The sequence below is a fragment of the Ranitomeya variabilis genome, chromosome 5 (assembly GCF_051348905.1).
Source record: "Ranitomeya variabilis isolate aRanVar5 chromosome 5, aRanVar5.hap1, whole genome shotgun sequence".
Classification (NCBI taxonomy): domain Eukaryota; kingdom Metazoa; phylum Chordata; class Amphibia; order Anura; family Dendrobatidae; genus Ranitomeya; species Ranitomeya variabilis.
In genome coordinates this window covers 545,859,134-545,876,266 of record NC_135236.1, presented here as the reverse complement: position 1 = coordinate 545,876,266, position 17,133 = coordinate 545,859,134, and the positions used below count along the sequence as shown (strand labels likewise).

Sequence of the window (17,133 nt, the reverse complement as noted above, 5' to 3'; positions counted from 1 at the left end):
AAAAGAGCGCAGGCGCCGGCTATTTTGAAAACAGCGGTGAGGAGGAGGCGGCGCCAAGAAGATGTGAGTGACAGCTGTGTGGCGTCTGCAGCAGGGGGAAACGCCGGTCTCCTTGACTGAAGACCAGGTATTTCTGACAAATTACAAAACTGATTATTTCTCTAGTTACAGTACCCAGAACTAAAAGAGCCACCTTGTCAGAATGCAGCATTACTACTACACAAGGTGGCTCTTTTAGTTTGAAACGACTGGGGGGGGGGTGACAGGTTCCCTTTAAAACAAAAAGTCTAACCTCAATGCAAACGTATATTTTTCTGAAAGAAATTGGCAAGGTATTTTTGGAGCGATCAGCTTCAACAGAGTTAGATTGTGTTCTAAATCTTCTCGATTGAAACTACCGTATCTGTCATATTTACTTTATTTTCCCTTCTCAGACTATCATGTGATATTTATTGTGAAATGAATCTGCCTTCCATGTAATATTGATTGATATGTTTGTTATTTAATATGAGCTTGTGGTTGTATCTTTTAAGATTGGAAGCCAAAGAAAAAAATATTCCTTGGTATGAAAATGAAGTGAGACCTGAAGCAAATGACCTTTGTAAAAGTTCAGCAATTCTAGAGCCAAGTGTCTCTGGAGCAGAAAAGGAAGATTCAGTCGCAGTTAACGAAGAATCAAAATCCACAAATGTTCAGTTTCTAAGTAGTCTGCAGCAGATCAATTTTGACCATGCTTCTTCCAGCCATGAGAATGGAACAGACATAGCCAGTACTTCAATCCTTTATAAGAACAATGTGAATGATGAGGATTGTGGACAGGAGCCCTGCATGGTGGAACAGAGTGAGGCATCTCTGGAAAACATGATCAGTGAAGAAAGGTACACCGAACTGGTAAAGAAGATTACTGCAAAAGACAAGAGTCTTCTTGATGTTCTCAAACCTCTTCCTGCAAGGGAATCTGCCATCAACCTCATGAGAAGCCTCTTCCCTGTAGATATTTCAACAAGGGAAAGGTATAGGAACAGAGAAGTGAAGAACAGGTAAATGTTTTGAATTTCTGCCTACATAATAAGTTGCATAAGTTTTGTTTTCAGGACCTACAGTGGCATGTAAACGTTTGGGCACCCCTGGACAAAATTACTGTTATTGTGAACCGTTACGAAAGTTGAAGATGAAATAATTTCTAAAATACCTAAAGTTAAAGATGACACATTTCCTTTGTCATTTTTTACATTTTAAAAATTACAAAAAGGAAAATGGGCTGATGCAAAATTTTGGGCACCCTTAAAGATTTGAGTGCACAGATGACTTTGACCAAGGTTTCAGACCTTAACTAGCCTGTTAGGGTTAACATCTGTTCACTATCATCGTTATGAAAGGCCAGGTAATGCAAAATTCCCAGCTTTATAAAAACCCAATCTCCTCTAACCTTGTGCCAAAAAAACAGCAGGCATGGGTTCTTCTAAGCAGCTGTCTAGCACTCTGAAAATGAATTGGTGGAAACCCACGAAGCAGGAGAAGGCTATAAGAATATAGCATTTTTAAGTTGCCCGTTGCTCAGTTCAACTGCAAAATACCTTCAGAAAGATTTAGCAGACTCTGGAGTTGTGGTACATTGTTCTACTATTCTGAGACACCTGCACAAATATGATCTTCATGGAAGAGTCATCAGAAGAAAATCTCTCCTGCGTCACCATAAAATTCTGCGTCAAAAGTATGCAAAAGAACAAACAAGCCTGATGCATTTTGGAAACAGTCCTGTGGACCAAAGTGGTTAAAATTTAACTCTTTGCCCACAATAATCAAAGGTAAGTGTGGAGAATAAAGGGCACAGAATGTCATGAAAAAACCTCGCCAACCATTACGCATGGAGGTGGATCAATCATGCTTTGGGATTCTGTTGCAGCCAATGGCACGGGGAACATTTCACAGGAAGAGGGAAGAATGGATTCAATGAAATTTCAACAAATTCTAGACACAAACATAACACCATCTGTAAAAAAAAAACTGAAGTTGAAAAGAGGATGGCTTCTACTAATGGATAATGATCCTAAACACACGTCAAAATCTACAATAGACTATGTCCAAAGGCGCAAGCTGAAGGTTTTACAATGGACCTCACAGTCCCCTGATCATCATTAAAAATCTGTGGCTAGAACTCAACTTAGCAGTGCATGCAATATGACCCGAGAATCTCACAGAACTGGAAAAAATTTCCAGGGAAGAATGGATGAAAATCCCTCAACCAAGAATATAAAGACTCTTAGCTTGTAAACACTTTTTGTAGTCAGCAGTGATACTTTCAAATAGGGGTGCTACTAGGTAGTAACCATGCAGTGTGCCCAAACATTTGCATCAGCCCATTTTCCATAATGTACTTTTTAAAATATAAAAGATGCACATTTTTATGCCTAAAATACAAAGGAAATGTGTCTCTTTAACTTTAGGCCTTTTAGAGATCATTTAATGTTCAACTTACTTAACTGTTCACAATAACAGTAATTTTGACCAAGGGTGCCCAATCTTTCATGTACATATGAAAATACTGTAGACAGTCTGTAGAATGCATCATATTCACAGCTGATGTGTTTAAAGGGAATCTTGATATTGATATCACATCTGAGAGCAGCATGAGGTAGCAGCAGAGATCCTGATTCCAGCAATTTATCACTTGCTGTGCTGCTTGCTGTAGTTTTGATAGTCCCTGTTTTATCAGGAGATCACTAAAGGACTAGTAAACCTGCTGCCACACAGTCCTTCATATTCATGAGTTCTGTATAACCCCTCCCCACTCACAACTTTCTGCCTATGCACAGTATACACAGTGGTGTGGGTGGGATTATGCACAGCTCAGCATTCAGAGAACTGGTAGTTCTGCAGCAGATAACAAAAGATCACTGTTGTATCTGCTGCAGATCTGCCAGTCTTCTAGATGCTGAGCTCTGTGTAATCACGCCCCCACCACTGATTGGCAGATTTCTGTGCACAAGTAGAAATCTTCCAATCAGTGGTGGGGCGTGGTATACAGAACTCATAAATATGGATAACTATATGGCAGCAGGTTTACTAGTCCTTTATTGATCTTCTGGAAAAACTGTGATTTTATCAAAACTCCAGTAAGCAGCACAGTAAGTGACACATCGTTGGAATTCGGGTCTCCCAGATTAGGTGGCAAAAGCCTGCTGACAGATTTCCTTTAAATACTTTAAATACAATATGCATCTACAGAGAGAAGAGTATTTACTTTTTTCTATTTTCCACAATTCTTAGCTGTTTTAAAATCTTTTTTTTCATGACTAGACAACCCCTTTAAATAGAGAAGTCATGGTGTCTGGTTGTTTTACGTGGAAGTATTATGTGATGCCTTTCTTTGTCATTCTATCATTATAATATGAATGTTTGAAGAGAAGCACACCCATGTTATAATTTGCAGCCAGTAATAAAATGGACTATTATTAAGTGTCAGAGGGAAGGTATTTTTTTAAGGATGTTTTATTAATTTTGTACTTGTGACTTTAAAAAAATAAAGTAGAATTATGGATTCCAAAAATATATATTTGCTCTTTAAATATGATTTGTTTTACTTAAAATAGGATGAATAATGAAGGCGAGTCAAAATCTTATTCAAAAACACTGGTGCCTGAAAAGAGCTGGAGCCAGAAACCAGATGTGGAGGGCCTAGATGACATCTCTATGCTGAAGGTTAGTTATGACGTATATTGTCAATTTCTGAGGTTATTTACCCCTTGCTGTAAAATCTGTAGGAAAAAATACATACATATTTGAAAAACAATGACAGAATTGCTTTTTTTTTCCTTCCCCCCCCCCCCCCCATAAAAAAGTTAAAAATAATAAGTGATGAAAAAGTCCTTTAATTGGTACCAAGTAAAAAAATACAAAGATCTTCTAACAAAAAAGTCCTCATACAGCTCTACTGATGAAAAACTAAAATTTGTTATGGGTCTATCTATGGATTGGCACTATTTATTTATTTGTTGTATAATTGTGAAACCTATTTTTTTATATAAATGTGGTATCATTGTGATTGTACTGACCCATGTCGTTTATACCACACTGTGTCCTGTAAAAACAAGCGCCTAAAATCAATGGCGGAATAGCTGTTTGTTTTTTTATAGGTCTTAAAAATATTAATAAAAAATGAGGAAAAAAATAATCATCTGTTTTTACTTCTGGGGAATTTCTTACAATAATTACCGTAACTGCCTATTGGTTGACACGTGAGCTACAATGAAATTGGACCTCAAGTATTCTTATGACGTTTCTCCTCACTCACAGGTAGAACTTATTTCTAGTATCGGTTCACAGCTGGAACAAGTTTGTGGTGAAAAGGAAGTCCTGCTTTCTGAAATCGGAGAAAATACAAAGCATGGCACAAGAATCGAGGCGGTCGTGAAGGACGTCTGTAAGCCCAATGAATATGAGCGCTACATGATGTTTATTGGAGACCTGGAGAAAGTCGTGAGCCTCTTGTTCTGCCTGTCAATGAGACTCGCCCGCGTAGAAAATGCATTGAGCAAAATTGATAAGAATACAGATGCCGAAGAAATGGTAAGTGGTCTTCTATCATAAATATTAGCCAGATATTCTGGTTATATACATAAACTCATACCCACAGCATCACTGGCTGTGGGACGTGACTTAGTTGGAGAAATAGGTACAAAATATGGCTGCAGGTCACTAAAGCTTCTTATAGTATTCTTTTTGTTAAAAGGAATCTGTCAGAATGTTTTTGCTATGTAATGTGACAGCAGCATGATGTAGGGACAGAGACCCTAATTCCATTGACGTATCGCTTAGAGAGGAGACGGGGATATTGAACTCACCATGCCTTGCTGTCCAGTGCTGGAGGTTGAAATCCATGTGCAGGGTGTCAGTCTCGTTGGTGAGGTTCAGCCAAGTAATAAAGTTGTGAGGAGGAACAAAAAATCGGCACATCCAACCAACAATAAATACAATATATACAAAATGTATTGGAAGAGCTTTAAAAAAAAATTTCCACAGATATATAAAAAAAAAAAATGCTGACGCGTTTCTGGCATCCAAGTGCCTTTAGTCATAGGATACCCTATTACTAAGGGTGTTTGGACACAAGAAACGCGTCAGGTGTTTTTTTTATATATCCGTGGAATCCATGTTTTTAAAGCTCTTCCAATACATTTTTGTTATATTTTATTTATTGTTGGTTGGATGTGGCGATTTTTTTTTTCCTCCTCAGTCTCATTACTTGGATGTATTACGACGTTTACTAAGTGCAGCAGTTGTGGTAGATCTGCAGCAGAGAAAACTCATTGTATCAGAGCTCAGAATGCAGAGCTGTGTACAACCGGCTCACGCCACTGATTAGCAGCTTTCTGTGTGCACTGCAAATTGATAGAAAGTGGTTATTCAGTGTTAATTGCATGGTTGGACCAGGAGGCACGAGACGCCTAGTCCTCTAGTGATGATCTCCTGTTAATAAAACGGTAATTTTATTGACCGCAAAACACAGCTTAGTAGGTGAGACATCCCTGGAATCTGGGTCTCTGCTCCTACCTCATGGTGCTGTTCACCTATCGATGCATTCAGAAATGTCCAATCAGGAAACAAGGTAACAAGATAAAAAAACGCCAGAATTACGTTTTTTTTGGTCGCCGCAACATTACAATAAAATGCAATAACGGGCGATCAAAACATCGCATCTACCCTAAAATGGTATCAATAAAAATGTCAGCTCTGCAGCAGCCCGAGGTCCAGTCAGGCAGCTTCAGGCCCAGGAAGGCAACGAGAGAAAGAAGGAAGGCAGTGAAAGGGTCACTGACAGCGCAGTATAAGTGGGACTGTGGCTGTAGGTGCTAGAAAAGAACTAAGCAGTACGGACATGTCACTCAGAATGTGGCAGCTTGCTAAGTGGATGGATGTACTCAGGACCAGGGCAAAATGGTTTAGACGAGTCCCTACTAAAGTAAGACTGGGCACAGAGGACGCTGGAGGACCGGTAAGCACAATCCATTCCAGAAACTGGCTTAGTACAGATGAAGGAAAGACAGAGAAAGAGAAGAAGCTGTGTAATGCAAAGCCTGATGTAAATGCTGACAAGGAAAGAGAGGAGACAGGGACAGAGAAGAAACTGTGTATTGTAAAACCTGCCGTAAATGCTGAAAAGAACCGCTATGTGCCTGTTTCAAGTAAAGTTCATTGTTCAAGCGTTCAACGGGACTGTGACTCTTTGTTCTGCTTCGGCTGAGGAAAATGTGCAGCTCTTTATAGGAAGTCCCAAGGGCACAGGAGCTGCAGGTATGCTGACTGAGAGTCGTGGAGTGTATGTGAGGGTTAGGTCAGGGTGTGCAAGAGACTTTTACCTCAGCCACGACTACCACCCTGGCCAACCCTTACACTCGGTGCGCAGAAAATAAGACCTCACCCAGCCCCAGATCCCGAAAAATGAAAATGTTACATGTCTCGGAGAATGGCGACAAACGCTGAAAGTTTTTTTTCATACAAATATTGTTTATTTTTATGTTAGTGGTGAAAAAAAATCCCAATAAGCACAACTCAGAGGAGGACACCGGTGCTAACAGTCTCACTGCCATTATCTGTACTCTGAGTGCATGCTGATATTAGTACAGTTGAAGGCAGGTAAATAGACAGGGTGGGTGTCGGGTTTGGAGGCCTCTTACACACAATTTTTATTACAAGAATGAAGAAAACTTTCCAAACTTTCCATGTTGGACAAAATGTAAAAAAAATAGACAAAAGTTTAGTTTCCTTTTTAATTACAGAATGTGGCTCTACTTTCGTCCACATGTAAATTTTCTCCTTATTTCAGCAGTGTGAAACGTTACTAGTTGCAGTTATATGTTCATGCACTAGTGGGCGATGTTCACCCATAACATGACTGATTTTCTGTAGCAGGATCTGGTATAGAAGGATAACATAGACATGGGCACTAAGACATTAGCAGTCATTCACTGCATGGAAAATGGAGACAATCCCTGAATCACATCTAATATTTGGCAGCAGAACACTTGTTGTTTTGTGAGAAAACAGGAGCAATTACTTGAAAACTACTTCATGACATTCCAACCCATTTTCCCAACTTAAATTGTGAGTTACCCGTGACAGATACTAAGAGGAGGACTAGTACCGACCATATTCATATCATGTTGCGCAGACTGACATGTTAAAATTGTTGTTTCTATAAATTTCCAAATTCTTTATATAGCAATTATTAAAAAATTGCACACCCTGCTACCTGCCTTTTGTAACAGTCAAACTGAAGTTAGGCTTCAAGGGGGTTTACCATGCTTGGGACAATCTATGCGACTGCTAAATTGTGCCTACGTTTCATACTCGCGTGGCCTCGTTTCTCCAGAGTTCCCAGTGTGAGCAACTCATGAGATGTATACTAATTGCATACCTATAATATGGGGCCGACTGATCTCTCTCTCACCTCTCGCATCACGAACGCTGTGGAATCGCGACAGTGTGTAGTCTGTGATCATACAGAGTGACGGCAGACCTGAGTCCCAAGCCCAGACAATCCCTTTAACAGCTCTATTTTATTTACTGCTGCCATTTTTTTGTTTAGTTGCCATTTTTAATAAAGCAGCCACCAGAATTCTGGCTTGATTTGTGTCTTGAATAGACGAGCTGTGGCATCACATTCCCATCCAGCCCCAGCTCTGTCCATTTTAGTCAAATTGGACAAAACTATTGTGAAGACTCAAAAAGTTGCAACATTTTTGCACAACTCAGTTATGCAAAGAATTTTGAGATTTTTCAAACCTCATTATGCTAGAATTCTGACCAAAAAGCTTTGATGAATCGGCACCAATGCGTTGTCTTTGTAGTGCAGAACATGACAGGTCCTTCTTGGTCAAGAGATGATGATCCCAAACTAAGGACTCTATTGACTCATATTTCCATAACTACACATATAATAGTGAAAGCTGTCTTATTTTATTGTACGATAGTCTATTTTAACCCTTTATATCAATTATACTTTTCAGCAATCCCTGAAGGAACGTCACAACCTTCTGTCAAGGCAGAGAGAGGATGCCAAAGATTTAAAGGACAACCTGGACCGCAGAGATCAAGTGGTTACAGGGATCCTAGCCAAATACCTAAGTGAGACTCAGCTGCAGGACTACAAACATTTTGTGCGGCTGAAGACCACGTATTTGATTGAGCAGAAAGACCTGGATGAGAAAATTAAATTTCTAGAGGGGCAGTTGGACAGTCTTCATACCAGCATTCCTCATTAATTGGTCTGTGGAAGGCAAAGCCACATTCTTGTTGGCATTCCTTGTCATGACGGCAGAGTCCTTTGGGCTTTGAGATAATAAAGTACGGTGTATTGGTGTTGATTAAGCTGCTGCTAAGACATAAAAGAATTAATTCTCATAACCCCCGTATGTAGGTGGGATTTGCTAAAAGCAATTGTGTCAGTGTTAATCAGGCTAGAAAATAAAGCCCCCGGTTGACATAGAAGAAGGTTGAAATTAGCATTAATAAAACTGTGTGCCTTTTTTGCATAAGTTATCAATGTTTTTGTCTTTCAGTGTTGTTACAAATAGTGTCCATGTTATGTGGTTTCTTGATTGACGCAGTCATTTCAATAAAATATATACATATTCCTCAATGTGTTGTCATACTACTACTTTGTAAAGTCTGAGCAGTTCAATTTTAATAGGGTTGTCCTATAACCTAACCACTGATCATGAGAACGGAGGACCTGTGTCCCCCGTTTGGAGCTGCAGCACTCGTGCTCAGCCACCGCTGGTGATCCTTGAGGGTCATAGTGGTGGATCTCTTAGTGCTAAAACATTTATCACATATACTGTAGATAGGTGAAAAGTTGGGATATGGAGGACAGTTGTGATTTAAGGATTTATTTTCTCGAAATCGATAGCGGTGTCTGCTTTCTAAACAATTGTAAATGTATGAGCAAGAACTCCAGAATATTTATGGGGGATTAGCTACAGAAAACCCTTGCATTTAGGACACGTTCAGTATTTGGTCAGTATTTTACATCAGCAAGCCAAAGCCAGGAGTGGGTGATAAATACTGACATGGTGACGCATTTCTAATAGGGCTCGATCACACGAGTGATAGCTGATCTTTTATCACATGGCACTCGGACCAATGTTATTCTATGGGGCAGTGCTGACCAGTGTTTTTGTTCTCATGCCAATTCAGCAAGAGAAAAAAATCTTGGCATGCTGTGAGTTGCTTTGAAAATCGTATCGCACTCTCACCTATTCAAGTCTATGCATGCATGGAAAACTTCAAACTGCACATGGATGACCTCCTAGAGCAGGCAGATTTCTGCGGGCTCACACAATGGAGAAGATGGAGAAATCTTGTTCTCCATCTTCTCCTCACCTGATCTACGATTCTCTCATCCGAGAGAATCTGATCACGCTAAGCTGACACTCTGCTCAGAGTACTTTAATCTATCTGATTCTCTCGCATGAAACCTTGGCATTATACTTTGCATTCTAGCTTCTTGTATTGCATTCATCTCTGACCCCTCTTCTTTGACAGCTCTGTCTTTGGAAGAGCTTTAGGAGGGCAGAGACAGATGGAAAAGAGGAAAGTGGGAAGATGCACTGAACTGCTCATCACATCACTGGTGCACTGAATGCCTGTACTTGGTTTGTACTGACTATACTCCTTTTAAAGGGAATTTGTCAGTAGGCTTTGTTCTCCCAAACTGTTTATATACACATGTAGCTATTTCAAAGACAAATTCAGCAATACCTTTACAGTGGCATGTAAAAGTTTGTGTACCCCTGGTCAAAATTACTGTTGTTGTGACCAGATAAGCAAGTTGAAGATGACATGAGACATACTATCCCGTCAAGGTGGTCTGGGCCCCTATGACCACCGACGGGATAGTACGTCATCACCGATCAGCCGTGCTCACGGAGGGAGTGCAGCCGGGTGTCGGCTGATTATCACAGCTGACATCCGGCACTATGTGCCAGGAGCGGTCCCGGACCGCTCCTGGCACATTGACCCCCGAAATACTGCAATCAAACATGATCGCAGCGTTCCGGCGGCATAGGGAAGCATCGTGCAGGGAGGGGGCTCCGTGTGTGCTTCCCTGAGACCCTCGGGAACAATGCCTATGTGATCGCATTGTTCCAAGCGTCTCCTCCCTGCAGGCCCCGAATACAAAATGGCTGCGGGGCTCCTTCCGGGTCCTGCAAGGAGGTGGCTTGCAAGCCTGCAGCACTGCCTGTCAGTTTTCTGATCTGACACAGTGCTGTGCAACAACTGAAATGATGTCTTATATTCTAGGTTCTTCAAAGTAGCCACCTTTTGCTTTGATGATTGGTTGCACACTCTTGACATTCTCTTGATGAGCTTCAAGAGGTAGTCACCAGGAATGGTCTTCCAACAATCTTGAAGGAGTTCACAGAGATGCTTGGCACTTGTTGGCCCTTTTGCCTTCACTCTGCTGTCCAGCTCACCCCAAACCATCTCGATTGGGTTCAGGTCTGGTGACTGTGGAGGCCAAGGTCATCTGGCGTAGCACCCCATCACTCTCCTTCTTAGTCAAATAGCCCTTACACAGCCTGGAGGTGTGTTTGGGGTCATTATCCTGTTGAAAATTAAATGATGGTTCAACTAAACGCAAACAGGATGGAATAGCATGCCGCTGCAAGATCCTGTGATAGCCATGCTGTGGTAGCCATGCTGGTTCAGTATGCCTTCAATTTTGAATAAATCCTCCACAGTGTCACCAGCAAAGCACCCCCACACCATCACACCTCCTCCATGCTTCATGGTGGGAACCAGGCATGTAGAGTCCATCCGTTCATCTTTTCTGCGTCACACAAAGACACGGTGGTTGGAACCAAAGATCTCAAATTTGGACTCCTCAGACCAAAGCACAGATTTCCACAGGTCTAATGTACATTCCTTGTGTTCTTTAGCCCAAACAAGTCTCTTCTGCTTGTTGCCTGTCCTTAGCAGTGGTTTCCTAGCAGCTATTTTACCATGAAGGCCTGCTGCACAAATTCTCCTCTTAACAGTTGTTGTAGAGATGTGTCTGCTGCTAGAACTCTGTGTGGCATTGACCTGGTCTCTAATCTGAGCTGCTGTTAACCTGCGATTTCTGAGGCTGGTGACTCGGATAAACTTATCCTCAGAAGCAGAGGTGACTCTTGGTCTTGCTTTCCTGGGGCGGTCCTCATGTGAGCCAGTTTCTTTGTAGCGCTTGATGGTTTTTTCAACTGCACTTAGGGACATTTTCAAAGTTTTCCCAATTTTTCAGACTGACTGACCTTCATTTCTTAAACTAATGATGGCCACTCGTTTTTCTTTACTTAGCTGCTTTTTTCTTGCCATAATACAAATTCTAGCAGTCTATTCAGTAGGACTATCAGCTGTGTATCCACCAGACTTCTGTACAACACAACTGATGGTCCCAACCCCATTTATAAGGCAAGAAATCACACTTATTAAACCTGACAGGGCACACCTGTGAATTGAAATATATAATTCCACATGTGTTAATTCATAGTTTTGATGCCTTTAGTGTGAAGGTACAATTTTCATAGTCATGAAAATACAGAAAAATCTTTAAATGAGAAGGTGTGTCCAAACTTTTGGTCTGTACTGTGTGTGTGTGTGTGTGTGTGTATACACTCACTGGCCACTTTATTAGGTACACCTGTCCAACTTCTTGTTAACACTTAATTTGTAATCAGCCAATCACATGGCGGCAACTCAGTGCATTTAGGCATGTAGACATGGTCAAGACAATCTCCTGCAGTTCAAACCGAGCATCAGTATGGGGAAGAAAGGTGATTTGAGTGCCTTTGAACAAGGCATGGTTGTTGGTGCCAGAAGGGCTGGTCTGAGTATTTCAGAAACTGCTGATCTACTGGGATTTTCACGCACAACCATCTCTAGGGTTTACAGAGAATGGTCCGAAAAAGAAAAAAAATCCAGTGAGCGGCAGTTCTGTGGGCGGAAATGCCTTGTTGATGCCAGAGGTCAGAGGAGAATGGGCAGACTGGTTCGAGCTGATAGAAAGGCAACAGTGACTCAAATCGCCACCCGTTACAACCAAGGTAGGCCTAAGAGCATCTCTGAACGCACAGTGCGTCGAACTTTGAGGCAGATGGGCTACAGCAGCAGAAGACCACACCGGGTACCACTCCTTTCAGCTAAGAACAGGAAACTGAGGCTACAATTTGTACAAGCTCATCGAAATTGGACAGTAGAAGATTGGAAAAACGTTGCTTGGTCTGATGAGTCTCGATTTCTGCTGCGACATTCAGATGGTAGGGTCAGAATTTGGCGTAAACAACATGAAAGCATGGATCCATCCTGCCTTGTATGGAGCATCTTTGGGATGTGCAGCCGACAAATCTGCGGCAACTGTGTGATGCCATTATGTCAATAATGTCAATATGGACCAAAATCTCTGAGGAATGCTTCCAGCACCTTGTTGAATCTATGCCACGAAGAATTGAGGCAGTTCTGAAGGCAAAAGGGGTCCAACCCGTTACTAGCATGGTGTACCTAATAAAGTGGCCGGTGAGTGTATATATGTATGTATGTGTGTGTGTATATATATATATATATATATATATATATATATATATATATATATATATATATATATATATATATATATTTATTGTTACAATAATTACATTTCTTTGTTAGTAATTGTTAGTTGTGAGCGAGTATACTCGTTGCTCGGGTGGTCTCCGAGTATTTGTAAGTGCTCAGAGATTTAGTTTTCATCACCGCAGCTGAATGATTTACAGCTGCTAGCCAGCTTGAATAGGGATTCCCTAGCAACCAGGAAACCCCCACATGTACTCAGTCTGGCTAGTATCTGTAAATCATTCAGCTGAGGAGATGAAAACTAAATGTCCTAGCAGTCACAAATACTCGGAGACCACTTGAGCGTACTCGGGAAAACCCGAGCAACGAGTATACTCGCTCATCACTATTCTTTATGTAAATAAAAAAAAAATAAAAGTACACATATTTAGTATTGCCGCGTCCGTAACAACCCGACCTATAAAACTGTCCCACCAGTTAACCCCTTCAGTGAACACCGTAAAAAGAGGCAAAAAACAACGCTTTATCATCATACTGCCGAACAAAAAGTGGAATAACACGTGATCAAAAAGACGGATATAAATAAACATGGTACCGCTGAAAACGTCATCTTGTCCAGCAAAAAACAAGCCACCATACAGCATCATCAGCAAAAAAAGTTATAGCCCTCAGAATAAAGCGATGCAAAAATAATTATTTTTTCTGTAAAATAGTTTTTATTGTATAAAAGCGCCAAAACATAAAAAAAATGATATAAATGAGGTATCGCTGTAATCCTACTGACCCGAAGAATAGAACTGCTTTATGAATTTTACCAAACGTGGAACGGTATAAACGCCCTCCCAAAAGAAATTCACGAATTGCTGGTTTTTGTTCATTCTGCCTAACAAAAATCAGAATAAAAAGCGATCAAAAAATGTCATGTGCCCGAAAATGGTACCAATAAAAACGTCAGCTCATCCTGCAAAAAAACAAGACCTCACATGACTCTGTGGAGCAAAATATGGAAAAATTATAGCTCTCAGAATGTGGTAACGCAAAAAACTTTGTGTGTGACAGCTGCCAAACATTAAAACCCGCTATAAATAGTAAATCAAACCCCCTTTATAGTTAGGGAAAAATAATAAAATAAACAAAATGTATTTCCATTTTCCCATTAGGGTTAGGGTTGGGGCTAAAGTTAGGGTTGGGGTTAGGGTTTCGATTATGTTTACGGTTGGGTTAGGGGTGTGTCATGGTTAGGGGTATGATTAGGGTTAGGGGTGTGTTGGGGTTGGGGGTGTGGTTAGGGTTGGGTTTAGGGTTAGGGGTGTGTTAGGGTTATGGTTGGAGTTAGAATTGGGAGGTTTCCACTTTTACTTTTGGTTTTCAATTTCTCCAGATACCCTTGGGAAATTACAAAATCGGGGGCAAAAATATCATTTTTATGGAAAAAAATGATATTTTAATTTTCACGGCTCTACATTATAAACTTCTATGAAGCACTTGGGGGTTCAAAGTGCTCACCACACATATAGATAAGTTCCTTAGGGAGTCTACTTTCCAAAATGGGGTCACTTTGGGGGGTTTTCCACTGTTTAGGCACATCAGGGGCTCTCCAAATGAGACATGGCGTCCCATCTCAATTCCAGCCAATTTTGCATTGAAAAGTCAAATGGCGCTCCTTCCCTTCCAAGCTCTGCCATGCACCCAAACAGTGGTTTACCCCCACATATGTGGTATCAGCGTACTCAGGACAAATTGCACAACAACGTTTGTGGTCCAATTTCTCCTGTTACTCTTGGTAAAATAAAACAAATTGGATCTGAAGTAAATTTTGTGTGAAAAAGTTAAATTGTTAATTTTTTTTTCAAATATTCCAAAAATTCCTGTGAAACACCTGAAGGGTTAATAAACTTCTTGAATGTGGTTTTGAGCACCTTGAGGGGTGCAGTTTTTAGAATGGTGTCACACTTGGGTATTTTCTATCATGTAGACCCCTCAAAGTGACTTCAAATGTGATGTGGTCCCTAAACAAAAATTAAGTTGTAAAAATGAGAAATTGCTGGTCAACTTTTAACCCTTATGACTCCCTAACAAATACATTTTTGGACATGTGGGAAATGTTACTTATTACGTATTTTGTGTGACTTATTTCTGTGATTTAAGGGCATGAAAATTCAAAGTTGGAAAATTGCGACATTTTCAAAATTTTCACCAAATTTCCATTCCATTGCCACAGAAGACTGAGAGAGAGCAGAAATTTGCCTGAAAGTTCGTCTGTCACTCGTGCCTAATTATAGCATAACTTAATAAATGTAATGTTCGCCTATAACAGACATGCTGTCATGATCCACGTTTGGATTCGTGGCAGCTCTGGCTTCACTCTGTTTTAAATATAGATTATTCCTTTCAGGACCAGCAGAGGTAAATATCAGTTTTCCTCTGCTGGCAATGAGCTGTAACTGCAGTGTGGCTAAGTCAGCTGATGTGCGTGGTAACCACTCCCACCATCCTTTAAATGGTCAACTGATGCATTAGCTGACTGTCGGTGATAGGGCAATCTACAGTGACCAAGCCTGGAGGGAGGAGCTCGCTGGCTGCTGTGGTGTATCAGCTGGTTTCGTGAGCATATGATCCTGGTGCCTTTATTCTACTGTGTGGTGCACTGCAGCAGAGGAAGTTGAAGCTAAGTTGTGTTTTTACCCCATCCCTTTCGTGTTTATGTCTGTCACCTATGTGGTATTATCTACAGTGGTGAGGCTAGTGCCCCTCACCGGTCAGTGACCTAGCCAAGGGCAGTATTAGGTGACAGCGAGGGATGAGGTTCCTGATGGCGGTGGGGGGGAAGGACTCTCTTAGGGGGTTAGGGGAGTGCAGGGACAGGCTCAGGTTTGAGCTCAGGTGATGAACATTCCCCATTTCCCTAGCAGTAGGGCCTTCCTCTTCCCATTTCCATCCCATTGTTAGTGTGTTGCTCGTCCCCTGACCGAACCCCCATTGGGTTGTGTCACATTATGACACATGGGCAAATTGCATAGGGAAACTGTAGCACCTGGCAAATCCGGTTCTTTGGCTGTTCCTGTCCTGCTTGCAGACTGGAACAGTTAATGAGCTGGAAACAGTGGTGTACCTTTCCTGAGTTGAGGAAGTCCAATGACAAACGGAACCACAATCCTCACACCGGGGGATCAAGTGTATCTACGTCCTTAGCCTGAGGGACTGAGACTAAGCAAAGCAGGCACAATGACATCACTAGATCACGCCTGCTGTGAGGAGCCTCAATCTACATGGTGCCCAGATAGAAGCAAAGGAGGAAAAGGTAAGTCCAGTTTACCTAATAAAGAAGGCTACAGGCTTGTGAAGCTGGACTCGCCATTTCCTTGTTTGATTTACCTGCATCCTGACAAAGCTGTCCGTGCTCCAGACTCCAGATGGATATCACAACGGTGAGCTGGATTTTCTCATCATTATACAAATAGACACAACATGCCAGGTGAACCCAGGCAAGGGGAGAGTAGCATCTGTTTAACTTTTTTGTCGGCCACTTGTGGGAGGAGTATGTCGGACATCATACCGAGTGTGTGCATGCATCATACTGTGTGTGGATCTGTGTGGGCCACCATAATGGGGGACTGTGGGGTTTATCATACTGTGTGTGTGGAAGGGATATGGACACATCATAGTGTTTGGGGGCTGTGCGACCATTATTCTGTGTAAAAGGTTGTGGAGGATTACATTGTATTTGGGTGAAGGCTCAGTAAGCATCATACCGTGTGAGGGGTGCTGTGGTGAAATCATATTGTGTGTGGTGGCTGCATGCGCATTATAGTGTGTGTGAGAGGTGTTCTGGGGACATCATGTTGTTTATGGAGACTGGGGACATTATAATGTGTGGGGGGCACAAAGGCTTAATATCGGTGCAGTGTGAGTTACTGCTTTTTATAAACTTTATAAAAAACAGTAAATTATAAGGTTTTTATTAGCTGCTACAGGTAATGTTACAATAAGTCCTCCTAACATAACATGTATTAGCAGTTACAACTAGCCTACTTAATTCTGTTCAATGTTAAGAGATAAAATTTATTTACTATTAATAACTAGATGGAGGCCCGATGCTATCGCATCGGGAGGGCGGTAATGTCACGATGGGGTCAGGCTTTGCAGCGTTGAGAATCTCTCCCCTCCCCATGTGCTCACCCACCTATCCACTCTCTTTCCCCATGTGCTGACTTCTCCCGTCTGTGCTCTCTCCTTTGACCTGTCTACCCCATGTTCTATCCCCCTTTTCTGCTGTCTCTCTCCTTCCTGTGCTCTGTTCTCCCCTCAAAGACAATACTGACATTACAGCAGGAGATCGCAGAGGATACATTTTGTGAGGTAAAATATTGTTTAATAACAGTCAGTGAAATATTTTACCTGGCAAAATGAATCCTCTGTGATCCCCTGCTGTAATGTCAGTATTGTCTTTTGCTTCCTCCCCTGCCCAGGAGATGTGTTATGCTATGTACAAGGTCAGACACAGACAATTTTTAAAATGAACTTTCGTTCATGGGAAAACCC

General features: G+C 41.5%; 1 protein-coding gene across 1 annotated transcript in view; it reads left to right on the top strand.

Annotated features, from left to right (window-relative positions):
- SHROOM1 (shroom family member 1) overlaps positions 1-8,641 on the top strand; it is an 83,021-nt gene extending 74,380 nt beyond the window's left edge. Inside the window, exons 5-8 of the mRNA XM_077265876.1 lie at positions 534-1,040; positions 3,594-3,702; positions 4,297-4,569; positions 8,010-8,641. Coding sequence (XP_077121991.1) covers positions 534-1,040; positions 3,594-3,702; positions 4,297-4,569; positions 8,010-8,264 — 1,144 coding nt within the window. The 3' untranslated portion in view covers positions 8,265-8,641. The remainder of the gene's footprint in view (positions 1-533; positions 1,041-3,593; positions 3,703-4,296; positions 4,570-8,009) is intronic.
- Positions 8,642-17,133: the final 8,492 nt, after the last annotated feature.